General features: G+C 44.8%; 1 protein-coding gene and 1 long non-coding RNA gene across 3 annotated transcripts in view; one reads left to right on the forward strand and one right to left on the reverse strand.

Annotated features, from left to right (window-relative positions):
* Positions 1–563: 563 nt before the first annotated feature.
* Positions 564–24,855, reverse strand: LOC134932474 (uncharacterized). 2 transcript variants are annotated; one of them, XR_010179360.1, is made up of 3 exons: positions 24,210–24,849; positions 18,996–19,058; positions 564–1,069 (listed from the first exon to the last, which is right to left on the reverse strand). It is a non-coding gene; the product is annotated as an uncharacterized LOC134932474 (long non-coding RNA). The 2 variants fall into 2 exon arrangements; XR_010179361.1 differs by lacking the exon at positions 564–1,069 and having other exon boundaries at positions 18,666–19,058; positions 24,210–24,855.
* SEMA3D (semaphorin 3D) overlaps positions 24,690–26,675 on the forward strand; it is a 293,106-nt gene continuing 291,120 nt past the window's right edge. Inside the window, exon 1 of the mRNA XM_063926929.1 lies at positions 24,690–24,863. Coding sequence (XP_063782999.1) covers positions 24,857–24,863 — 7 coding nt within the window. The 5' untranslated portion in view covers positions 24,690–24,856. The remainder of the gene's footprint in view (positions 24,864–26,675) is intronic.

Here is a 26,675-nt window from a genome sequence, read left to right on the forward strand (position 1 = left end):
GGTATAGAAAGACTTCAGAATAGACACTTATACGACTCCATTAGTAGTATTGTCCATACCCTGGCTAGGACTCTCTCCGGAACAATGTCCAGAATAGGTCAGCAAGCCAGCTTGTTGTTACTGGTTAAAGTGCAGAAATCCCCAATGCTGCCACAGCAAAGCAGTTAGCAGTTGTTATAGGGGAAATCCTGGTTTCTTGTATGCTGCAACACTTACAAAGAGATAAGTAGTCCAAATAGTACTAGGGTAAGGATTATCAGGAGTCCAAACCGAGCTTCCTCAGGAATCCCGCATATCCGGCAATCTCGGACTCCATTACAGCCCGCCGCTTATTTTCGCTTTTGAAACATATTCGGATATTACATTTGAACCTTATAAAGTGATATTTTATGATATTACTGCTGTGCACCACTTTAGACATTTTGGCCAGGATGTAATGAAGTCCGAGTTCAGCGGCTGTGTGGGATGCAGGCCTAACTTTTTCTAAAAGGGCAATTATTTACAAGGCATGGTTTAGCCTTGTAAATGATTACCCCTTTAAAAAAATGTCCGATGTCAGTAGGCCTACCGCACGGCCACTGAACTCGGACTTCATTATATCCAGCCTTTTGTTCCTTGCTCTTGTTTTTAAAATTGAAGATAAATTCTTAAATTATTTATTGTAGGCTTATGTCCCAACAATGTTTATGTGTGCTTTTAATGTCATAGAAGCATGTCTCTTGTAATTGTATTCATTTGTTGTAATTTTAAAAGGGTTGGCTAAATGAGAAACTTTAGTGCAGTTAACTGGCATTTCAAACACTTAGTGTAATTAAGGGGTTACCGGTAACAGCCCTTTTTTGGAGAACTGAGGAAATGTTTTTGTTCTCTCTCAGGAAATTTGTGTTAACAAAATATTGAAGCCAGTAGTAGATATCCACAGGAAAGTATAAACAGCAGCATTTTTTTCTCGCTCTGGGCAGTTTTACCTCTTCATTTGCTGGAGGCCTGATTCTTCTCCAAGCATAAAGATTTAATGGCTGCAGGCTGTTGAAAATGTAATGGCAGAAGGAGACTGGATCCTGTGACACTAGTGAAGCAAACAAAAAGAAAAAAAAGGTATGGTGTCGTCAATACAATTCAAAATAAAGAGTGGGTAACAGATGGAAAAGAAAAGAAGCTAAAAGGACACGTATAGTGAATACCATAATAGGAATTCAATTAGGCAGCAACATAGAGTAAGGTAAACAAAACAACTGGAACTTGATAGACCAAACAATGAATCAGAAAGGAAGGATTTGTTGACTGCAAACACAGCATTGCTTGATGTCAGATGACTTTTAAACTCTTTCTACCTGTACATTGTATAAGCATTATGGGTAAACCTAAGATATAGCACTTGATAAAATGGGCTGTAGGGTGCCATTCAAGGCACTTTGCAAGCCAAATGCGGGTACCATGGGGCAACATTGGGAATACACCCAGGGCCCAGCACTCTGAATGATGGCACCACTCGCACTCCCTTAGTTATGGCCCTGATTGTACCCATACCTATTATTCATACAATTTCCAATGTTGTATGTTCTTTTAGTTATACAGTATTCTATGGGAGAGACATATAGTTAATGAGGTTGAAAAGAGGCAAAATGCCCATCGGGTTCAACCTGTAATCTGTCTTAAGCCAAGTTCATTATAATGTCCCAATTGAAGTAATGTTTTATGTTTAGTTATCAATTGTAAATAATGTTCCTCCCAGATTAAAATGTCAATATTTTAAATGCTATAACCTTGGATATCTTTCAGTCAGAAATTTATCCAATCCATTTTTAAATGCATATATAGTGTCCGCCATTACCACCTTCACTGGCAGGGAATTCCAGATCCTTATTGCCCAAACAGTGAAGAACCCTTTCCTGCGTTGAGTATGGAATTTTCTCTCCTCTAGCCTCAGCGAGTGACCTCGCGTCTTATACAGAGTTCTTTTAATAAACAATTCCTCTGATAACTATTTGTAATTTCCCTTTATAAATTTGAAGATATTGATAATGTCTCATCTTAGACGCCTCTTTTCTAATGTATACAGTTTCAACCTAGTGAGCCTTTCCTCATACTCCAGTCCCTCTAGCCCTTTAATCAATTTAGTAGCACGTCTTTGAATCCTTCCGAGTTCACAGATATCTTTTTTTATAATTTGGTGCCCAAAATTTAACACAATATTCCAGGTGCGGACGTACCAATGATTTGTACAGCGGCAGGATTACACTCTCGTCCCTTGTCTCAATTCCCCGTTTTATGCACGCTAGTACCTTACATGCCTTCTTTGCTGCACTTTGACTTTGTGTACGGTTGTTTAGCCTTTTATCAATGAGTACCCCCAAATCTTTTTCCAGTACTGTTACCCCTAGATTTTCCCCATTTAATATGTAGGTTGAAAGTTTTTTTTTAGTCCCGAAGTGCATAACTTTGTATTTTTCAATATTGAATCCCATTTTCCATTTAGACGCCCAGATTTCAAGTTTATATAAGTCATTCTGTAGAGACTCCACATCTATTTCCGAATTAATTACCTTACACAATTTAGTATCATCTGCAAAGATTGACACTGTGCTTTCCAGGCCTATTTCCAGGTCGTTGATAAATATGTTGAACAGTAGTGGCCAAAGTACGGACCGTTGTGGTATTCCACTGACTACTGGTGCCCAGCTGGAGGACATCCCATTGACCACTACTCGCTGTACCCTGTTATCCAGCCAATTACTTATCCATGTACAAATTGTTTTTCCTAGGCCAAGCTCCTTTAATTTGATGATCAGTCTCCTGTGAGGCACTGTATCAAAGGCTTTTGCAAAATCTAAGTATACCACACCCACTGCTTTTCCTTGGTCAAGATTGTCGCTCACTTCCTCAGAGAAGCTAACTAAGTTAGTTTGACATGATCTGCCCCTACAAACCCATGCTGGTTCTTGCTAATAAACTTAGTGGCACGCAGATACTCCTGTATGCTATCCCTTAAAATTCCCTCCAATAATTTCCCCACTATAGATGTCAAACTAACTGGTCTGTAATTTCCTGGATGATTTTTAGATCCCTTTTTAAATAATGGCACTACCTCAGCTATACGCCAATCCATTGGTACCATGCCTGATCTAATAGAACTATTGAAAATCAAGTATAGGGGTCTTGCTGGTTGTGACCTAAGCTCCATAAAGAACCCTCGGGTTAGTCCTTCTGGTCCAGGTGATTTATTAATCTTAATTTTGCTTAGTCTCTCCCAGACTACTTCCTCACTTAAACAAGTATCTAGCCAGGAATCATTGCTTTCACTATCGTTATGCACTACTCCCAACATCACTTCTTCTCTGGTGAACACCGATGAAAAACATTTGTTCAGTATTTCCTCTTTTGTTTCGTCATCATTTATCAAAACTCCAAATTAATCTTTTATTGGACCTACATTCTCCTTTCTTAACCTTTAACTGTTTACATACCGTATATACTCGAGTATAAGTCGACCCGAATATAAGCCAAGGCACCTAATTTTACCACAAAAACCTGGGAAAACGTATTGAATCGAGTATAAGCCTAGGGTGAGAAATGCAGCTCTAGCCGTACACAGCCCTTATACTGCCAGATATGCCCCCACAGTGCCAGATATGCCCTCACACTGCCAGATATGCCCCCACAGTGCCAGATATGCCCTCATACTGCCAGATATTCCCCCACAGTGCCAGATAGGCCCCCACAGTGCCAGATATGCCCTCATACTGTCAGATATTCCCCCACAGTGCCAGATATGCCCTCATACTGCCAGATATGCCCCCTCAGTGCCACATATGCCCCCCAAGTGCCAAATATGCTCCCCCAGTGCCAGGTACAACTTACCCTCCCCGCTCCTCTGCTGTCTTGTGAAGGAGGGACATGGAGGGCACAGCGCGTGCCTCTCCTGTGTCCCTCTTGCGTCTCTGGCGGCGGGTCTGTTAAATGAAGTGCCAGTTTGTGAGCCAATCAGAGCTCACGAATGGGTACTTCATTTAATAGACCCGCCGCTGCCGCCGGAGATGCAGGAGGGACACAGGAGAGGCGTGCGCTGTGCCCTCCGTGTCCCTCCTTCCCACTGACTCGAGTATAAGCTGAGGGGGCTTTTTCAGCACAAAAAAAGTGCTGAAAAGGTCGGCTTATACTCTGTTAGGCGCCGAGGGTCCGCTCGTCAGTGCGGCCCGGCGCCTAGCAACCAGGGACGCCGTACGCGGACAGCCGCCGGCTCCCTGGCAACGCTAGACGCCGGGCGCACGGAGCCGCACAGACCCTAGCAACGGGGACGCCACTGTCGGACCGCGTTCCCCGTTGCTGGGTCCAAAGTTAATTACCACACTTGTTTCCTGGCCGTGCAGTATGGCAGCTGCACGGCATGTTTGTAATTAGCCCTGTCTGGCACCTGATTGGAGGGCTTCCATTTAAAGGCACTATCAGGACTTCTCACAGATGCCGGTAATAGCTTCCTGTTTGCTGTATCTGTTGCAGAGAGTGTTTCCAGTCCTGCTCTATCTGGTCGTTCCTGTCCTCAGTGGTCCAGTACTCGGAAGTTGTCATCTGCTCCTGGAGTCCTGACCGAGCACCTTTAACATCCTGTGGTGTTCGTGAGTCGCGGCGTAGCCGTGTGTTGCGGCTTGACCGCTTACTATTTATTATTTGTTATATTGAGTCTCGGAGCTTTTGCGGAGGATTCCGCTCCCACAAATCCACTCTGGTATCCAGCGGTGCTGGGTAGGAGTAACGGATTAGTGGATTTTGGTTGTCCTTTTCCCTGGCGGTTTGTCCGCACATACTTCTGGTTTAAGTTTAGTTAGCTTGTAGCCCCTGGCCTGGTTGTTTAGTCAGAGGGCCCCTTGTTATCACCCTGTCTCGGATTTCCCTTTGTCTCCCATTAAGACCTGAGGGGGCATCGGAGTTGGGCAGACATAATCCGCCCTTCAAACGCGGCTGCCATGGGCTCAAGCAACCATAGTCTCGCAGGGGATTTCTGATAACACGGGCGAGACAACGGAGTTAGGGCGCCAGGGGTTACTAGGCTTTCCTGCTCCCGTGACCAGCATTCCCTTCCAGTACTCTGGCCATTGTCATAAGATCTCCTCTGGTCAGAAGTACTGGAATCATAACATTATTACCGGCCACACCAAAACTTAAAATTAAACAAGGATTGATTTTTTCCCTTATTTCAGTTTGGAAGATTTGTCGGCCTCATGAATCCCACTGGTTTAGGGCCAAATTCTGGCCAGCTTCTAGTTAGCCAGATTCAAGAACTTACTCAGATGGTTCAGGATCTTTCCCTTCGGGTGAAGTCGCAGGAAGATCTTTTACGGACTTCCCCGAGGGTCGTCCCTGAACCGAAAATGCATTTGCCTGACCGTTTTTCTGGTGATAGGAAGCAGTTTTTTAATTTTAAAGAGTCTTGTAAACTTTATTTTCGCTTAAGACCAATCTCCTCAGGTACGGAATCTCAGCGGGTCGGAATTATTATTTCTTTACTTCAGGGGGATCCCCAGACCTGGGCTTTTGGTTTAAGAACAGAGGATCCGGCATTATTGTCTGTAGACGCCTTTCTGGGGTCTTTAGGGCTTTTGTATGATGACCCTGATAGAGAGGCATCCGCCGAGAGTCAGTTGCGTGCTCTCAGACAGGGTAGGAATCCCGCAGAGATTTATTGTACGGAGTTTCGCCGTTGGTCGAACGACTGTGGCTGGAATGACCCCGCCCTGCGCAGTCAGTTTCGCCTCGGCTTATCTGAGTCTATAAAAGACAGTCTCCTTCAGTATCCCGCTCCTGAGACTCTCGATAAACTCATGGAGCTTTCTATTAAGATTGATCGTCGTCTCAGAGAGCGGAGGGCTGAAAAAGGAGCACCTGTCGGGTTTTCTCCTTGTGTTTTTTCCATTCCTGTGGACTTAGAGGAGCCCATGCAGATAGGTCTCTCCAAGCTGTCTCCTGAAGAAAGAACCAGAAGGCAAAATTCTGGTCTTTGTTTGTACTGTGGGGGTAAGGGACATTTTGCCCGTAATTGTCCGAACAAGTCGGGAAACGCCTCGACCAAGTGAATTGTGAGGGGGTTCACTTTGGTCTGCAGCTTATCTCCTCGAATAATTCCCTGTTAGTCCCAGCTAAAGTTTCCTTTGGCAGCCTCTGTTCTTCGGTGTCGGCTTTTGTTGACAGTGGAGCTGCAGGGAACTTTATGGACTTAACGTGGGCCAAGGCCTTAGGTATTCCTCAGTTAACCTTGGGTAGGCGTATCACCATGCATGGTTTAGATGGGAGTCCCTTGTCCAATGGGGTTATTTCCCTCTGTACACCCCCTGTTCTACTTTCGGTAGGAGCTCTTCATTCCGAAAAGATTGAATTTTTCCTTACCCATTGTCCTGCAGTTCCAGTGGTTCTGGGTCACCCTTGGCTGGCCTTTCATAATCCCATCATTGATTGGCAGTCGGGGGAGATCTCACAATGGGGTACCATCTGTAATAAGGAATGTATTACGTTTCCCATCAGAATAGCTGCTGCCATTCCCGAACCCATTCCTGTGGAATACCAGGATTTTGTTGATGTATTTTCCAAGGGCAATGCAGACATTCTGCCTCCCCATCGGCCTTATGATTGTGCTATTGAGCTAATTCCTGGTGCCACATTGCCAAAGGGAAGGTTATATGCATTGTCCGGACCAGAAACTGTGGCCATGAATGAGTATGTTAAAGAGAGCCTAGGGAAAGGATTTATCAGGCCATCTAAATCCCCGTTAAGTGCAGGCTTCTTCTTTGTAGAGAAGAAAGATGGATCACTCAGACCTTGCATTGACTTTAGAGCCTTGAATAAGATCTCAGTAAAAAATACTTACCCTTTGCCGCTGATTTCTGTCCTCTTTGATCAGCTACGTTCGGCTGTGATTTTTTCTAAGATTGACCTGAGAGGAGCATATAACCTCATCCGAATCAAGTCAGGAGATGAGTGGAAAACGGCATTCAGTACTCAGTCGGGTCACTACGAGTATCTGGTTATGCCATTCGGCCTGTCTAACGCTCCTGCAGTTTTCCAGGATCTCATTAACGACGTGCTCCGTGATTTTCTTGGAAGATTCGTGGTCGTTTACTTAGACGATATCTTGATCTATTCTGACTCTATTGAACAACATGTTACCCAGGTGCGTCAGGTTCTTCAAAAATTACGTGAACATCACCTATATGCCAAGCTGGAGAAGTGTGAATTTCATGTCACGGAGGTATCCTTTTTGGGGTACATTATTTCCCCTCGGGGATTCTGTATGGAACCAAAGAAGCTCCAAGCCATCCTTAGTTGGGCGCAACCCACCAACTTAAAAGCAATTCAGCGCTTTTTAGGGTTTGCGAATTATTATAGAAGATTTATTCATTCTTTTTCCGACCTGGTTGCTCCCATTGTGGCACTTACTAAGAAGGGAGCGGATCCAACCAGTTGGTCTCGTGAAGCTGAGTTATCTTTTCAGGCCTTGAAACAAGCCTTCGTCTCAGCCCCAGTCCTCAGACATCCCAACCCAGAATTGCCTTTCATTGTTGAGGTTGATGCCTCGGAGGTTGGAGTAGGGGCTATCCTGTCTCAGAAGGATCCGGACTCTCTAGAATTACATCCTTGTGCCTTTATGTCCAGGAAATTCTCATCTGCTGAATCCAACTACGATGTTGGTAACCGGGAATTACTGGCTATTAAATGGGCTTTCGAGGAGTGGAGGCATTGGCTTGAGGGAGCAACACATACCATTTCAGTTTTGACTGATCACAAAAATCTTCAGTACATCGAATCAGCTAAACGGCTGAATGCCCGGCAGGCTCGTTGGGCTTTATTTTTTACTCGTTTCAAGTTCATTATCACCTTCAGGCCAGGTTCCAAGAATACCAAGGCGGATGCCCTATCACGCAGTTTTCTTCCAGCTCATGATAACAGTCCTGTTACTCCCATACTTCCGTCTTCAGTCATTCGGGCAGGCCTCACACAAGATTTATTTACCCAGTTAAAGCAGCTTCAACATCAAGCTCCTGGAAATACTCCTGCTGGTCGTCTTTATGTCCCTGAGTTTTTGAGAGCAACTGTTTTGACTGAGTTTCATGATAGCAAAGTTGCCGGGCATCCGGGGATCTCTAAGACTTTGGAATTAGTCTCCCGCTCAGTATGGTGGCCTGGTCTTTCTAAAGACATTAAGGAGTTTGTTTTTTCTTGTCAGGTCTGTGCACAGCATAAAGTTCCCCGTTCCTTGCCTATCGGGCAACTTATGCCCTTGAATGTTCCTCTCAGGCCATGGTCTCATATTTCCATGGATTTTGTGGTAGACCTCCCTCTGTCAGCCGGATGCCGAGTCATATGGGTAGTAGTGGACCGTTTTAGCAAGATGGCCCATTTTATTGCTCTTCCCCGACTGCCATCTGCCCAGGGATTGGCAGTTTTGTTCCTCCGTCATGTTTTCAGACTCCATGGGTTACCTACTGATATTGTTTCTGATCGGGGTCCACAATTCATTGCACAATTTTGGAAGTCTTTTTGTGCCTCATTAAAGATGAAATTGTCTTTGACGTCTGGCTACCATCCCCAATCCAACGGGCAGACTGAGCGAGTTAATCAATCATTAAAACAGTATTTGCGTTTGTACTCAGCCAAACTCCAAAATGATTAGTCTGAGTTTCTTCCTTTGGCGGAGTTTGCTTACAACAATTCCTGTCATTCCTCCACCAATGTGTCTCCATTCTTTACAGTTTTTGGTTTTCACCCCAGAGCTAATTCCTTTTTTCAACATTCCTCTGTCTCCTCGATAACCTTAACCTCTCATCTCAGACTCATTTGGAGAAAAGTGCACCTTGCTCTCAGAAAAGCGACATTTCGGGAGAAAAAAAATTCTGACAGGCTCCGGCGGCCTTGCACTTTTAAGGTAGGAGATAGGGTATGGTTGTCGACTCGCAACATTAAAATTCGACAAACCTCAGCCAGATTGGGTCCCAAATTTATTGGAACATTTCATATTATTAAAAAAATCAATCCAGTTGCTTTCCGGTTACGTTTACCAAGAGCTCTCCGGATCGGAAATACGTTCCATTGCTCCTTGTTGAAACCATACGTTTCTTCCAGTAGATTTCCTCGAAAGATCTCTCAGGGGAAATCACCAGTAGATGTACAGGGTCATCAGGAGTTCTTGGTGGAGAAGGTTCTTGATTCCAAGTTGTCCCGGGGTCGGCTTTATTTTCTGGTACACTGGAGAGGTTATGGTCCAGAAGAAAGGTCTTGGGTCCTGGATAAGGATCTCCATGCCCCGAGGCTCAAGAGGGCATTTTTTCGAGAATTTCCTCGGAAACCTGGCTTTAGGGGTTCCTTGACCCCTCCTCAAGGGGGGGGTACTGTTAGGCGCCGAGGGTCCGCTCGTCAGTGCGGCCCGGCGCCTAGCAACCAGGGACGCCGTACGCGGACAGCCGCCGGCTCCCTGGCAACGCTAGACGCCGGGCGCACGGAGCCGCACAGACCCTAGCAACGGGGATGCCACTGTCGGACCGCGTTCCCCGTTGCTGGGTCCAAAGTTAATTACCACACTTGTTTCCTGGCCGTGCAGTATGGCAGCTGCACGGCATGTTTGTAATTAGCCCTGTCTGGCACCTGATTGGAGGGCTTCCATTTAAAGGCACTCTCAGGACTTCTCACAGACGCCGGTAATAGCTTCCTGTTTGCTGTATCTGTTGCAGAGAGTGTTTCCAGTCCTGCTCTATCCGGTCGTTCCTGTCCTCAGTGGTCCAGTACTCGGAAGTTGTCATCTGTTCCTGGAGTCCTGACCGAGCACCTTTAACATCCTGTGGTGTTCGTGAGTCGCGGCGTAGCCGTGTGTTGCGGCTTGACCGCTTACTATTTATTATTTGTTATATTGAGTCTCGGAGCTTTTGCGGAGGATTCCGCTCCCACAAATCCACTCTGGTATCCAGCGGTGCTGGGTAGGAGTAACGGATTAGTGGATTTTGGTTGTCCTTTTCCCTGGCGGTTTGTCCGCACATACTTCTGGTTTAAGTTTAGTTAGCTTGTAGCCCCTGGCCTGGTTGTTTAGTCAGAGGGCCCCTTGTTATCACCCTGTCTCGGATTTCCCTTTGTCTCCCATTAAGACCTGAGGGGGCATCGGAGTTGGGCAGACATAATCCGCCCTTCAAACGCGGCTGCCATGGGCTCAAGCAACCATAGTCTCGCAGGGGATTTCTGATAACACGGGCGAGACAACGGAGTTAGGGCGCCAGGGGTTACTAGGCTTTCCTGCTCCCGTGACCAGCATTCCCTTCCAGTACTCCAGTACCGTTGTCATAAGATCTCCTCTGGTCAGAAGTACTGGAATCATAACATACTCGAGTATATACGGTATTTAAAAAACTTCTTAGGATTGGTTTTGCTCTCTATAGCGATTTGCTTTTCATTTTCAATTTTAGCTGCTCTTATTGCTTTTTTGCATTTTTTATTGCATTCCTTGTAGTACTGAAATTACTCCTCCATTCCATTAGATTTAAATGCTTTGAAAGCACGCTTCTTATTATTCATTACTTCCTTGACCTTCTTATTAAGCCACATTGGTTTGAGTTTGGTACTCCTGCGTTTGCAGCCCATGGGAATGAATTTGTCAATATTGCTATTTAACAACCCTTTTAACGCATCTCACATTTCCGCAGTGTTCTTGCCAAGAAACAAATCTTCCCAGTCAATGTCGTTAAGTGCACCTCTCAGCATACTGAAGTTAGCCTTCCTAAAGTTAAATATTTTGGTTGATCCCTTGTAGTGATGTTTCTTGAAACTGATGTCGAATGTGATCATATAGTGATCACTGTTACCCAAGGTTTCCCCAACTTTCGTGCTTGATACAATGTCCACATTATTAGTAATTACTAGATCCAGAGTAGTTTTATCTCTAGTTGGATCCTCGACTAATTGAGATAAGTAGTGATCCTTTAACGTATTTAAAAACCTGTTGCCCCTAGTTTAACACATGAATCATTACTCCAGTTTATTTCAGTATAATTAAAATCCCCAATCACTAAGATGTCTCCCAATCCCGCAGCCTTTTCAATTTGCCGCAAGAGTTGTTCTTCCTCATGTATGTTAATATCCAGCTGTTTGTAGCACGTACCTATGACTAGTTTTTTTTGCATCAATACCCCCACTTGATATTTCAACCCATAGTAACTCCACATTATCTCCAGTCCCCTCGTAAATAATCTCCTTTAAGTACGGTTTAAGAGATGGTTTAACATAAAGACACACACCTCCACCTCATTTGTTAGCCCTGTCCCTTCTAAAAAGAGAATACCCCTACAAGTTTGCATCCCAATCGTGAGAGTTGTGCCACCATGTTCCGTAATACCTATAATATCATACTGAGCCTTTGATGCTAACAATTCCAATTCCCCCATTTTACCTGCTAGGCTTTTTGCGTTCACAAGCATACATTTTAGCTTAGTGTTTCCCTTGTCCGTTTTTTTTTTAAGAGTATCCTGTCATGGTTTACAAGTGCCTCTCTAGAGTCACTCTTACTGCCAGTTCTGCTCCTCACTCCCTCTCCTTCCCATCATACTTACTATTCCTTTTGATCCACCCATTTAGTCCTTCTAAGCTCTCCGCCCCATCATAAGTATTTTCCCTTATGTTACTTACCTACTTATCCCTTTTGCTACTTACATCAATTACAATATGCTGTAATGATGAACCACAATTGTTGTTAGTTAATATTTTGTCATTATCATTGTTACTACCCTTTTTAGTACCCATATGAGTACCGTTGCCGGCTGCTCCCCCCCCCCCCCCCCCCCCTCTCCACCCCCATTTTTTTCACTACCACCATCTTTACTATTCTCACTGCATGACCCATAGTTTCTAGGTAAACGCTCCCCCCAGGCACTTTGTTTAAAAGCTCCTCCAACCTTCCAACCATCCTTCCCCCCAGCACCACAGCCCCCTCCTCATTCAGGTACAATCCATTGTGACAAAAAAGATGGCGCCTGACTAAGAAGTCCGCCTAGTATTCCAAGAACACAAACCCCTCCTTCCTACACCAGTCTCTAAGCCACACATTTACCTCCCTAATCTCCCTCTGCCTCCCTGGGCTAACGCGTGGCACAGGTAGTATTTCGGAGAATATTACCTTAGATGTCCTTGCCTTTAGTTTCTGGCCTAAATCCCTATAATCTTTCTTAAGGACATCCCACCTACCACTGACTTTGTCGTTGGTGCCAACGTGCACCAAGACCACCGGGTCCTTCCCAGCCCCTCCCAACAATCTATCTACCCGGTCCGCGATGTGCCGCACCCGAGCACCTGGGAGACAACAGACCGTACGGCAATCGCGATGTTGGTAGCAGATTGCCCTATCTGTCTTCCTGATGATAGAGTCCCCTACCACCACAATTTGCCTGGGTACCTCTCGCTCTTTCATCCCATCTGAGCCAGAGGGACCACTCCTCTGGTTGCTAGAGGAACAGTCTCCTCCAGCTCCGTCATTTCCTCACTATCATCCACCGAATCTTCATCCAATCAGGCAAATTTGTTCAGGTTTGATAGTTCGGAGATGTCGTGCCTCCCTCTCTTATTCTTCCTTCTAACAGTGACCCAGCTGGCTACCTGATTATCCTCATCTACCGGTGTCCCCCCTGCAACTCTTCCACCATTCTATCTAAACTTTGCTCGAGAATGTGAATCTCCCTCAGCTGCGTAACGGTTTGCTCTAGATCAGTTACCTGGGCTTCCAGGGCAACCGTTCATACACACATCTCGTGCATATGTATTCACCCCGTAACGGTTGCTCCAGGTGTGCATACATCTTGCACGAAACGCACTGAGTGAGACTCTCAAACTCGGCCCCTCCCATTTGCTTGACAACTCAACTCCCTATTACCTTCCAAAGAACAATGCAGAATAATACAAAATATGCAAGAAAATGAATACAAACATTGCAATATGATATTGACTATGACCTAGCTGTGGAGAGAATCACTATTCACAACACAGCAGAAATAGCCAATTCAATCACATACATGATGAAGTAGGTAATCAATAATTATCTGAGTGGGCCCTCTCCTGTGACTCCGCTACTCCTCCTTGCAGTTGTTTCGCACCTCCTTCTCACTTGCTGCACCCGACTTCTGGCACCAACTTCGTCCTCAGTTCACAGTCGTCCTCAGCTCGCAGTCCCTTCACACAAAGGCTGTGTCTGCAGCAGCAGCACACTCTCACTCACCCGACAGCAGCAGCCCTCGCACACTCACTCTCTCCCTCTCACTTACCCCAGCAGCATCAGCCCTCACCCACTGTGTCTGCAGCAGCACACTCTCACTCACTCAGCTGCAGCAGCCTCACACACATACTCTCCTCCAGCACTTACTCTCCCCTTCACACACTGAATCTGCAGCAGCACAGTCTCCTCACACACTTACTTCTTCTACACACACGCGCTTTTAATCAAACTTACTTACACTTATTCACTCACTAGCAGCGGCCCGACACTCACCCACACACACTAGCAGCGGCCCGACACTCACACACACTCTCACTCACACACCAGCGTAGGCAGTGATCCTCTTGCTGCATGCTCCGCTGCTCAGCCCGGCTCCGGCTCCAACTTCCACCTCCTTTGCTCACTTCCGCCTCTTCCGCACACTTCCAGTTTCCATCTCTCCAGCCTCCAGTAGTCACCAGCATCATACAAAAGGTAAGCAACAGCTTGCCTACATCTGATCTTAAGTAAATTTAGGGGAGTGCTTCACAGGGCAGAGGTACAAGGCTGGTTAATGGCAGAGATATGAAACCATATCAAGCATACTATTTATGCTCACTGGCATAGTGGTTAACATTACTGCCTCACAGCGCTGTGGTCATGTTAGATTCCTGGCCAAGGCACTATGGAGTAAATGTATTATAGCGGCACACATTGTGCCGGTATAACACTTCCTGCTTTGCCTCACTACCGAGGCGAAGCAGGAAGGGACATCGACAAGATGTATAAACATCTTGTCTGCTGAAGTGGGGGAGCAAGAGCTCCCCCCTCCGGCGATATCCCACTGAGCTCACATCACGTCAGCTCGGTGCTGTGTCTCCCTGCCCGGCTGGCTCCAGTGCTCATGAGCGGGATCTCGCTACTGTCAGTGTGCACACTCCACCAGTGTCTTACATGAAGAGAAGCAGTATCAGCACACATAATGTGCACTGATACTGTTTCTCCCTCATATTGGAGGGTAATACATTTACCTGTATATGTGTGGAGTTTGTATATATTTCCATGTTTGCTTTGGTTTCCTCTCATACTCAAACATATACTGGTAGGATCATTGGATTTTCACAAAAAAAAAAATGAACCCTAGTCTCAGGGGCACTTCAAGAGAGGATGAGGCCCGTGTGCAGACTTAATCTGGGTCCCCTCCTCTCTAGCCAGTTGCACTGTAGACTCTGGGCACTAGGATACCATAATGGCGCAGCAACCATTTTCCCAGAGATTTTCTTACTGCATATGCTCTAAATGCCGGTAAAATGGCCACTGCTCCATTTTCCTGGTGATTTCTGCAGTGCTGATGCTGCCAATGCAGGACTCTGGAGGGCAGATATTGAAAAAAATGGGTGCAGGGTGTGCGCTGTGGACCCCCCTGGACCCCGGGGGCCAGTACGTACTGCACACACTGCACCCATTATAAATACACCAGTGTGTATGTCCATGTGATATGGAATATATATTTTAATCTTCATTGGGAAAGGGACTGATGTAAAAAACTGAAATATTATCTGTAAGGAGCTGCAAAATATGTAATTTATATATATATATATATGTATAATGTTAATAAACATATCAGTAAAATTATTTTGTTTTTAAAGTAATGTTCATCTCTGTTGAACTCGTATAATATCACAATCACATAAATGAAATCAAAGTCCCCATTGTAAATAAAGGTTTAAATAGCATGTGAAACCAGACCAACCAACATTCATTGCTGAAAGGACCATTTAGCTGAAAACTAATTTGTTAAATAGTTATAAAAGATTTATATTGTATGAGTATGTTATGCTGCTAATTTTATATTCATTACTGTCAATAACAGATAATTCGCATGTACATTTTACATCTGCATGTTAAAAGGCCTGTAATTAAAGACAGGTTCATAAGTTTCCTGTATGAGAAAAAGCTATTTATTTGTATAATAATGAACACACAGACGGTAATAACGCTAATAATTTCTTCCTGGTATTATGCATTTATATTAATCTTAATAATCTCTCTAGGTCTGCATGTCTCACAAAGCATTCCTTTAGAGTGGATGGCTGGATCCTAGGGAACTAGAAGAGCTTGACTGGTGCTCAGACTCACTAAGTGGTTCTACTCTTTTCGGAGAACACAATAACACAGCCCATATACCAGTACTTAGCTCATACCTACTTACATTACTACAAAAATACTGTTACAGATCTCTACCTTGTCCTTAGCAGACACTAAAAGCCACTAGAGGGCATTAATCATGTAAAAACATTATTATTATTATTATTATTATTATTATTATTATCATCATCATCATCATCATCAGAAGAAGAAGAAGAAGAAGAATTACTCATAGAGCAAATATCTGTATGGTAGTAGTTTGCTTTATTTCCATGTGCCAGATATTAAAAATTAAAGCAATGGGGGGTAGATTTTATATTAAATTGTATGAAATACAGTTTTCAATAACATACACAGTATGTTCTAATCTCCACCAATTCCGAGCATGTGTAAGGGGGGCCATACATATACAAGCTGATTTCCCACCCTGATAACGCCAATCCAATCCAGCAATTGGCTAACATTGATGATCGTCGATACATTGGGGCATAAGCATAAAGATTTGCTGATCCCGTACATTCTTTGATCGGAATTGGTAAATCAAAGATTTCCAACATGTTGGAATTATATAGAAACATAGAATTTGACGGCAGATAAGAACCACTTGGCCCATCTAGTCTGCCCCTTTATTTATCCTTTAGATAATCTCAACCCTTTTTGAACCTTAATTCTTTGTAAGGTTCCACCAAACTGTTCTCATCAGGAAAAGCAAAAAGTTGTCAAAAACAAAATAGATAATGATGGGAAAAAAAAGGACTGTAATACAGGAAAGCAGGAAAAGTAAAATCTATACTGCAGACAAGACTTTTTAAGGTTTGTAAGTGTTCAAGATAGTGTATACAGGCCCACTGTCATAAATCTATAGTTTGTGTAAAGTCCCCCATACATCAGCAATTTATTGCTGCAATTCTCTTATCTCCCATTGGCCGGTTTGGGAACATTATATAAGGGAGGAGAGAACAACCGATAAGCCAGTGGTGAGATACCTGAGAAGAGGCTGGACTGCATCTGGGCTGTGATCTGGTCGGAACAGTGAACTCATGTAGATAACTGTTCTCAGGACACAATGAAAAGCTGGGGGTAGGACAGAGGCACCCCTATCATTTCAAGGCAGCAGTGAACAGAAGCAGATGAGGCAGTGCTGGGGGTGGGACTTCCATTACTTCAGCTATGTAGTGCCCAGAGCACTGATTGTCTTTGATGAATTCTAACCAGTAAGAAGGTTTGTACCTGATTCAGAAGTGGACGCATGTACACAGAAAAGCGCAGTGTACACAGAAAGACGCAGTGTACACAGAAAGACACAGCTGTTGAGTATAAATGTGGTAATGCTGCATGAGGCACCTTGTGTAAATAGATGCTTCCTGACAGTTTCTGTGATCACCTGCCATGCCCGAAGACACGACATTGGATCATCTGTGAAAACATCCGCCATCTGAGTAACCCTCGGGGCTCTTGCAATTCACCTGTCTAAAATGAATGTCCATCTAATTCAGGTTATCTCATCAGTTCTTTTTCTAGAGTTCTGTCTTCCAATCCAATTAATGCTTCTATTTCAGATGATGGCATGTCCTAGTCTGTAGAGCATTGGCTGGATGAAGTATTTTAGCACCTAAGCAAAGTTCTGCTCTTCTTGGGTGCCAGACATGACATAATGCTATGTTTGTAATGTAGTAATGCTGTGGGAATGCCCACTTTATCATTCACACAGTATCATGTGTTCCAAGGGCCTTAAAATAAAGTATCAAGCCATAATTCACCTACTGTATTGTTAGAGGAGTGGTGGAGCACCAGGAAAATTAACTACATGGTTCAGTACCAAAGGTGTTTCTATAATGGGTGCAGTGTGTGCCGTGTACACCGGCCCACACCGCACACCCTGCACCTATATATTATACTTACCCCTCCGGAGTCCCGCAACGGAGGCTCTGCACTGCGGACAGAAATCACTCAGAAAATGGCCCCCGCAGCCATTTCGGAGTGATTTGCGCATGCGCACTTGAGATGTCCCCGGGAACAATGGGCGGGCACCATGTTCCCGGAGACCTGCGCATGCGCAGTAGACTCTGGCACAGTAGACTCCTCCTCTCTTAAAACACCCCTGTTCAATACTCATAGTTCCCAATAGGGGATGAAGCCTGGCATTATCACCTTTTATTCTGTGGCAGTGCTGCTTTAAATATTGACAGCCTGTCTGTTTCATTGGTCATATTTATTAAGATCAAAATAACTAGACTTCATAACAACCGTTGTGTCAAAATGGAATACATACAGTTTATCAGGAGATGGGATACCGGCTGTCAGTATACTGACAGCGGCATCCCGTCTCATGGAATCCCGACAATCTCGACTGCGAGGCAGCACGCCACACGTTATATTCCCACTCGGTTGGTGGAGTTCCGGGCATCGGCATTTCACTGACAGTCGGGATTCCAGCGTCGGTCTCCTGATCGCCGTGATCTTGACAGATGGTATAGTAACTGCATCCCGTCAAAACATCCCTCTAATGGTGTGTACACATGGTGAGATATTTTCTTACGATTTTTACTATATAGTCAAAATCATAAGCAAAGTTAGTGCAGATCGCAAGGTGAAAGTCACCTTGCGATCCCGATTTGATGCCGATGCGCGGTCCCGCGCGGTCGGCATCGCAAGCCTAGATAGACTGTGCAGGCAAGTCAATTTTGACTATCTCTATAGAAGAGATAGTCAAAATTGATATTAGCCAAAATCGCACATTAGTCAGTATCGCAGGCACACTCATTATGTGCTTGCGATGCCGACCTAGCCCCTGTCGCATAGTGAGAATCGGGCATAGCCCGAATCTCACTGTGTGTATAGGCCTTTACACTTACATTTAATACTATAAGCATCATTTATACAACATAATAAAGACAAATCATGCAACTTACACTTATCTTACTTGTAAAAGTAGCATATTAAAGAAAAGTGTTTGTTAACTTTAATGTACTGCACACCATGTGCCTCATGTCATTTGTTAATGTGACAGAAAGCTATCACTGTGCAAGCATTTTTTTTTAAAGGCTAGATTTATCTATTATTTATGTTTATTAACAGTTACTTAAATAGCGCCAGTGTATTCTATTGCACTGTACAAGTGATAACAAAATAGTACTATAACAAGACAGTAATAACAGGCAAATAGGTAAGAGAGCTTACAATCTAAAAGGAAGCCCATGTGCCTACAGTAATTACAGTAATAAATAAAACATTACTTTTCCTATATAAGGTGAAACCTGGCATCTAAATATAATCAGTACAATGTATATATTTTGTAGGCAGTAACTACTTTTTCTGTATTTTTATTATGTTACACAGTATATACAAGTTTTACTCTGCATACATTATTTTCATTGAATCGTTTTTGTTACATTTGTGCACAGTGGTACATTATGTCACCTTGTTTTGTAGATGTTCTGCTCAACTTTACCCATAAAGTACAAACATGTCCCACTTTAGTTTACTGAGTGGGCAGCTGCAATAATTGGGAAAAAAACACCATGCGTCCCTACACTAATCTATTCAGGTATGATGGGGCTCAATTTAAGTTCAGGGCTGCAGCAGCGCAGTCAAGCTCCTTCTTGAGATAACAGAGCTTAGAGTGAATGGCACCAACCGGTTTATGATGAGCAACTCCTCACATTCTTTCAGTCAATTTCGGCCAGAAAAGGAGGACTGCCTGGTATAGAAAAGAATGTATCTGTTTTAAACACAGCACAATAAATCAAAGTGTTTCTGTTACCACTTGAACCATGAAGAGACAAATTATACATTAAAACATATATTATCAAAGCACTTGGTTATCTATGCACAACTCACATATGGTTGTAACAGAAAAAAATAACAATACATATCACTAGGGGGTTTCTGTGTAATTTGGACCAGCGTAATGACATAGAGTGACTTGGCAAGGTCACACAGAACTCCTGCTGATCTTCAACCAAAATATCAAACTTCAGCAGAAAAGCCTTCACAGTGTAAAGGGTGATAATATCATTCTGCAATAATATTGTTTTGTAGTTATAACAGATTTGCAGCCTTCCTTTCCTGTAGGCTGATAAAGCAATAGACATCTCTAATGTGACACTGACATGTCCTTTCTTTCACTTCATTACCGTATCTTGTCTAGGGTTTCGTGGAGATCCAGAAATTCTATTTGCCACAATTCAAAGGAAATTCACCTCAAAATGCACAAACTGTGCTAAGTTGTTTTTTTTAAATTAAACTTTTGTTTACAGAAGATTATTTGGGAGATACCAGTTCTCATCCTACCCACTTAGGGGTCTATTTACTAAGCTGTGGATGGAGATAAAGTACCAGCCAACCGGCTCCTAACTGCTATGCCACAGGCTGTGTTTAAAAATTGACAGTTAGGAGCCGATTGGCCGGGACTTTATCTCCAGCTACTTTATCTCCATCCAAGGCTTAGTAAATAGACCCCATAATACATATGTGGGAGCAACAGGCAGAAAATCATAGTGGGTCTTATTCAGTGGTGGATGCAGAAGCCGCCACAGCCAGTGGCGGATCCAGGGGGGGGCACCCAGGCACGTGCCCCCCCGTCATTTAGAAGATTCAACGGAGTCAGGTGCCGCGGGCACCTCCTCCGTTGTCTCCCGTTCCACTTGTACAAGTTCCACTCAGCTACTTTTAGTGAGAGCCGAGGATTCGGGAACCACCGAGCACTGCGCCCCTCAGCATCAGCGCGCTGGCTCCTCCTGCTGTGTGACCTGGTGCCGGTGGTGATCTCCGTGCTCTGGTCGCGGTCCCGCGGATGTCACGTGGTTTCCGCCCGCGACACAGAGCCTGACTGGGGAGCTGTCTGCGCTGTGCAGTGTGTGCGGGACTCGGGAGTGCAGAGATGATGCGGCTGTCATTGTGCAGGTGGGCGGGAGAGCAGCAGGCCCAAAATACAATGGGAAGGGGGGATAGTGTATTAATATTTTAACATTCTGTGGCTGTGTTTGTGTGTATATATGTGTGGGTGCATATGTGGTTGTTTGTATATATGTGATGTGTGTGTATATGTGGCTGGTTGTGCTTATGTGACTGTATACTGTATATGGCTGTCTGTATATGTGACTGTGTGTGTGTGTGTGTGTGTGTGTGTGTGTGTGTGTGTGTGTGTGTGTGTGTGTGTGTGTGCTGTATATGGCTGTCTGTGCATATGTGGCTGTCTGTGTATACTGTATCTGGCTGGCTGTATACAGTATGTGACTGTGTGTCCATATGCAGCTGTCTGTGTACACGTAAACTGTATGTGACTGTGTGTGTGTATACTGTATGTGGCTGTCTGTATATAAGTGACTGTGCATATGTGGCTGTGTGTATATGCGACTATATGTGACAGTGTGTTTACTGTATCTGGTTGTCTGTGTATATGTGACTGTGTGTGTATACTGTATGTGACAGTCCGTACATATGTGACTGTGTATTGTATGTGTGTCTGTATCTGTGCATATGTGGCTGCGTATATGAGATTGCGTGTGCATATGTGACTGTGTACATGTGGCTATGTGTGTGTGGCTGTGTATGTAATTGTGGCTATGTGTGTGTGGCAGGTCCCCTACCAGGCCTGTCCCCGCACACTCGCCCTGTCCCCTACCAGGCCTGTCCCTGCACACTTGCCCTGTCCCCTACCAGGCCTGTCCCCGCACACTCGCCCTGTCCCCTACCAGGCCTGTCCCCGCACACTCGCCCTGTCCCCTACCAGACCTGTCCCTGTACACACACCCTGTCCCCTACCAGGCCTGTCCCTGCTCACTCACCGTCCCCGCACACTCATCCTGTTACCCACTGTCCTTGTACTCCATGCCCCCAGCGTGATAAAAACGAGGGCGTGACTCATGGGTATGGCATTCTCTGTGAGGCCAAACCCCTCGTTACAAAGCCACACCCCTTTCACAGGAGCACATGTGCCGAACCCCCCCTTCCTTCCTCTATTGTAGTGCCCCCCCTGTCATTTTGTTCTGGATCCGCCCCTGGCCACAGCTGTGCCTATTGCTGGTCTCCCATCTGTGACTATATGCAAATGCCACTTCAAAGTTCTCCCTTTGTGCACATTTGTGCATCCGAATGTGCAAGGTCTGAGACACCCACTGTCAGCATCCATAGATGCAGAAATACCGATGAGTGTGTGTTTAGATGCACCATCAGTTGCATCAGTGAAACTTGTATCAGTGCTATGAAAGGTGCAGTTTCTCCATCTGAGTATGGCCTCCTAGGTCAGCATTTTATCTTCTGTGTGCGACTATTACACTTCCATAACAAACCCATAAGATGAACCTTCTTCATGAGTACGCTTAGACACCTATCAGAAGGGGTGCGTGGATGGGCAGCACTGGAGGGAATGAAATGAAAGGCGATAATCATTCATCACCCTTCAATAAGTAGTGCTGAGGCTCTAGATCAGAGTCTCAGTCTGGACTCCTGATATTGCGCAGACTCAGTGTGTTTGTTGACACATTGGTAACAGGGCCAGATTAAGGACCACATGGGCCTGGAGCTAAATATTTTCAAGGGCCTATACTGAGAAAGAGAGGAGCTGTGACCAGTGGTTGTGATACAGAAGATAGAAATTAAAAAGATAGACAGTCATTAGATCGACAGTATAAGGTCAACAGTCAAAAGGTTGACAGGTTCAAAAAATCAATGGGGTCAAAAGGTGGACAGAAAAAAGTCGACAGTGTTAAAAGGTTGACAGAAAAAAATTGCGTGTTTTGTGTTTTTAATTTTTTTTTACCCCAATTTGTTGAAATGCATCCCCTCACTTCGCTCACCACGCTTCAGATGCGGTGGCTCGCTCGCCACAAGGATACTAATGGTGATAGTTTGTGACATGTATAGTTAATTTGATGAAATGCGTTCGCTCGGGCTTGGTGGCTCGCTCCGCTTCGCTCGCCACATTGTTACTAAAGGTAATAATTTGTGACACGTATAATAAATGCAGCAAAAGTTGTAAAAAAAAAAAAATGTGTCGACCTTTTGACCCTGTCAACCTTTTACCCCAGTTAACCTTTTTATTTTGGACTTTTTGACCCTGTCGACCTTTTGACCCTGTTGACCTAATGCACGTCGACCATTAGTGGTTGACCTGTTGACTGTAGACCTTTTTAGTGTAGATCTATAAACCGGATACCGTGACCAGTGCTGTATGATTGTGGCCAGAGCCATGTGAGTGTGTACACCCTATACACTATGGGGGTCATTCCAACCCGTTCGCACGCAGCGGTTCCTCGCTGTGGTGCAAAGAGGTTGGAAATGCGCATGCGTGGCCGTCACCCGGCCGCACGCCCGCCAGCGAGAAAAGTGATCGCAGCGGCGATTGCAAGAAGACAGACAGGCGGGAGGCATTCCGGGGTGGATACTCACCGTTTTCCAGGCGTGGTGAGTCCAACGCAGGCGGATCCAGGCATTTGGAGGGCGGATGTCTGACGTCACAGCCAGGACCTTCATCGCTGGATCCGTCGCACTGGGTAAGTAGCTGCAGGGCTAGTCTTGTTTTGCAGGAAATTTTTTAGCATAGCAGGGCTGCACAAGCGATCGCAGCCCTGCTATGCTAAAATACACTCCCCCATAGGCGGCGTCAGGTTGATCGCACGAGCAGCAAAAAGATGCTATGTGCGATCAACTCGGAATGACCCCCCATGTGCCCCACTGTCTCTGTAAATACATAAACATATAAAAATTGGATAAAATTGTGAGAAAATGACAAAAAACTATTTTAATACTTATGATTTATGATTGGTCAGCTGTGTGCCTGGTCATCATCCTGCTGCCAGCAGGATGGGCCTATTTTTACGTGAAGGCCTAGAGCTGTAGCTCCATCCGCCCCATTATTAATCTGGCTCTAATTGGTAGTGCACCCATATGCTGGGAGGAGGAAGGCGGGGCAGGACACTGTCATGAATCTTAGGAACTCTGTATGACTACAGACTGACTGTTGGCCCTGGGCTTGAAATGCCCGCATAAACCTGGTGCATGTTTATGATAATGCTGCATCTCTGCATTGGACACATTCAGCGATGGATTGGGACGCCGGGAACCCGGATCAGATCCCGGGGAACCGGGTCCCCTACTCCCACGCATGGCCGCCGCAATCTGAGCTTCTGCACATGAGCAGTGCGCACAGGCACCCCCCATTGTCCAGCACCCCCCACACGGCACGCCTGCCACAGACGCCACCGATACCGTTTTCGAAGTGGCTGTGACGTCACACGCAGCCACTCCGAGAGACGTGGAGTAATGTGTAAAAGGGGGCACTGCCTGGCATGATGTATATAATGTGCTTTACCTGATGCACTGTGTATAATGTGCTTTACCTGGTGCAATGTGTATAATGTGATCTACCTGGTGCAATGTGTATAATGTGCTCTGCCTGGCGCAAAGTGTATACCATGCCCTACTTGGCGCAAAGTGTAGAACGTGCTCTATCTGACGGAATATGTATAACATGCTCTTCCTGGTGCAAAGTGTATAAGCAGCACCACTGTGTGGTGTAATGTGAATTGGCACTATTATGTGGCCATGCCCCTTCCACATGAAGCCATGCCCCCCGAATTTTGTGGCGCACCTACGACGTGCACATTCTATTCCTGCATGTCATTAGGCCTTCTGACCAGTAATCCTGTGCACTTCACAGACTCCACCCCCTCAACAGACCCCCCCAATTAGGGCTGCTTCCATAAATTTCCCAGGCTGGTTTTTTATCCCAATCCGCCCCTAGACACATCTATATAAATACAGCAGTGGAAATGTAAGTGTTCGTGTTTGTGCAAATCTACTTTACATAATTTACATTTGGAAAGATAACTCCCAGCATTACTCTTACCTGAACCTCTACATTTAGCCCCTCAGTAAAGTGGAAGTATTACATATACTATAGTACGGAACTATATTTCATCAGGTCGCTAAGTGGTTGGAGGCTGTGACTTCCCATTCTATCCATTAAATACCTAGGCAGCCATAGGACAGGTGGGACTTCGTACTTGTCTCAGCACTTCCTTATTGACTTGGGAAACTGCATTCGTGCTGGAGGCGGTTTCACCTTGTGGGAGCTTTGCTTTCCTTAACATGGACAGAGCTATGGAGCAGTTCAACTGTCAACGAAGGGCAAACTGCATGCAGTGACCAATAATGTGTGTGGCATTACAAGGAAGAATTCGGGGGGGAGGAGGGGGGGCCTAAGGATGTGTGGCACCCAACCTGAGTTTAAAAGACATTTCTTCAATTTAGTATATACAGCTGATATAGACTGCTTGAGCCAGCAGCAGGTCACATGACTTCGAAGCTGCTAGGGGAAAGTGGCATCTGGAGCAGACATCTTAGGTGAGAATATGGAGAGGGGAGTGGGGACGCAGCTCCTCCCTTAGAGATGAGTAGTGAGATGCCATTTCTCCCCTCAACAATGAGTAGGTATCAGGCAGCCTCCACAGGGTACAGTGAAACAGAGGTAACCTTAGGAGCAGCAGTTTCTACATGACAGGTGAGCAGCCCATTGAAAGAGGTCTGTAGAAAATCAGCAAGCACAACCCTACATCACAGTCACCACTTACAGCTGCAGCAATAATTAACTCATCAGCCTTAGAGGACGGTGAGCACTATCATTATTAGGTACAGAGATGTTGGCTGACCCATGCACATAGGGTGAGAGACTTCCGCATTGCCTTACAGATTGGATGCTGCAACCAAGAGTGCAGACACTTAAAGCTGCTTCAGATGAACTACAAAACAGTAGCTTATATATCAGCCACTTTCTCCAAATAGGCAACTCATCCAAGAGCATGCAGGTTCTAAATGAAAGGGGCAGAGTTTAAATACAATGGGATAACCTTAGCTGGCTATTAAGAGACATCCCAAAGAGCTTTGACATTATGCTGGGATTAATCGGAAGAGATACAAATTTACTAAAGGTTATTGATGATACACAGCCAAGGAAAAATTGATACATTGTAAAGTTACTGAAAGGATAAATTTACAAAACTTACACAGGACCAGCTACCGTACAGTCTCACAGTCAACAGGTGGACCACTAATGGTAGACATGCATTGGGTCGACAAGTTCAAAAGGTCGACAGAGGCAAAAAGTTGACATGGAATAGGTAGACAGTAGAAAAGGTCGACAAGGTCAAAATGTCGACATGGAAATGGTTGACACAAAAAAGGTAGACACTTTTTTGTTGGTTTTTTGGGTGTTTTGTCAAGTCTGCAACAAACAAGCCCCATTACTGTACCAAATCCCCTCGCATGGCTCGCTTTGCTCGCCATGCTCTGGGCTCCGCTACTACTGCGTTCAACACAGGTTACTATTCCCAGTCATGGTCCACGTGGATGAAAAAGTATGAAAAACTTGAAAAAAACATAACAAAACTTCTGTCGCCCATATGTGTGTCGACCATTGTCATTTAGACCCTTTGACCCAGTTGACCTTATGAACCTGTCAGCCTTTTGAACCGTCTGACTTTTACATGTCAACCTTTTGACCCTGTTGACCTAGTGCATGTCAACCATTATTGTTCTACCTATTGACTGTAGACTTTTTTAGTGTAGGTCTCTAGACCAGATACCATGCGGATATGCATGCATTATTCTCAGTTACTATTGAATGTGATCATTTACTCAACTTCACAGTAGAGAGAGAGAGAGCTTTATCAAAGTACTGGTGAAATAAATTCCTGCAAAGACATTGTAAAATTATTGTCTGTGTCTAAGCTAATCTAAATTGCAGTGTTTATGAGTTGCTGTTAATACTGGTGTCATAGTTTTTTGTGATACTTACTGTACCACAGTAGATGTCACAGATGTATAAGAACTTATTAAGTGATGAACCCTCTCCATGGGTTAGTTGCATACCCTTAATAATCAAGCATTTGGAAAACCACCTTTAGAAATTGTGCATCTGCCCCTGCATTTAGGCAAGCTTTAAACTGTGTTTGCTTTGACCCTGGACTTTATTAGTAAAATCAGTTGTTCGAAGTGGAAATTTTGAAGTGGGGGTATGGAAAGGGGGCATGGCCACTCAAAAGGGGGTGTGTCCAGTGTAGTAGAACCCCTTATACTATCTAGTACTGGTGCCCCTTTCACCTTATAGCACACGGAACGAGACGAAATTCACAATATAGCACACGGTACGAGCTGAAATTCACATTATAGCACATGGTACGAGCCGAAATTCACATTATAGCACACGGTATGAGCCGAAATTCACATTATAGCACACGGTATGAGCAGAAATTCACATTATAGCACACTGAATGTGCCAAAATTCACATTATAGCACACTGAATGAGCCAAAGTT

Source organism: Pseudophryne corroboree, chromosome 6 (genome assembly GCF_028390025.1).
Source record: "Pseudophryne corroboree isolate aPseCor3 chromosome 6, aPseCor3.hap2, whole genome shotgun sequence".
Taxonomy (NCBI): domain Eukaryota; kingdom Metazoa; phylum Chordata; class Amphibia; order Anura; family Myobatrachidae; genus Pseudophryne; species Pseudophryne corroboree.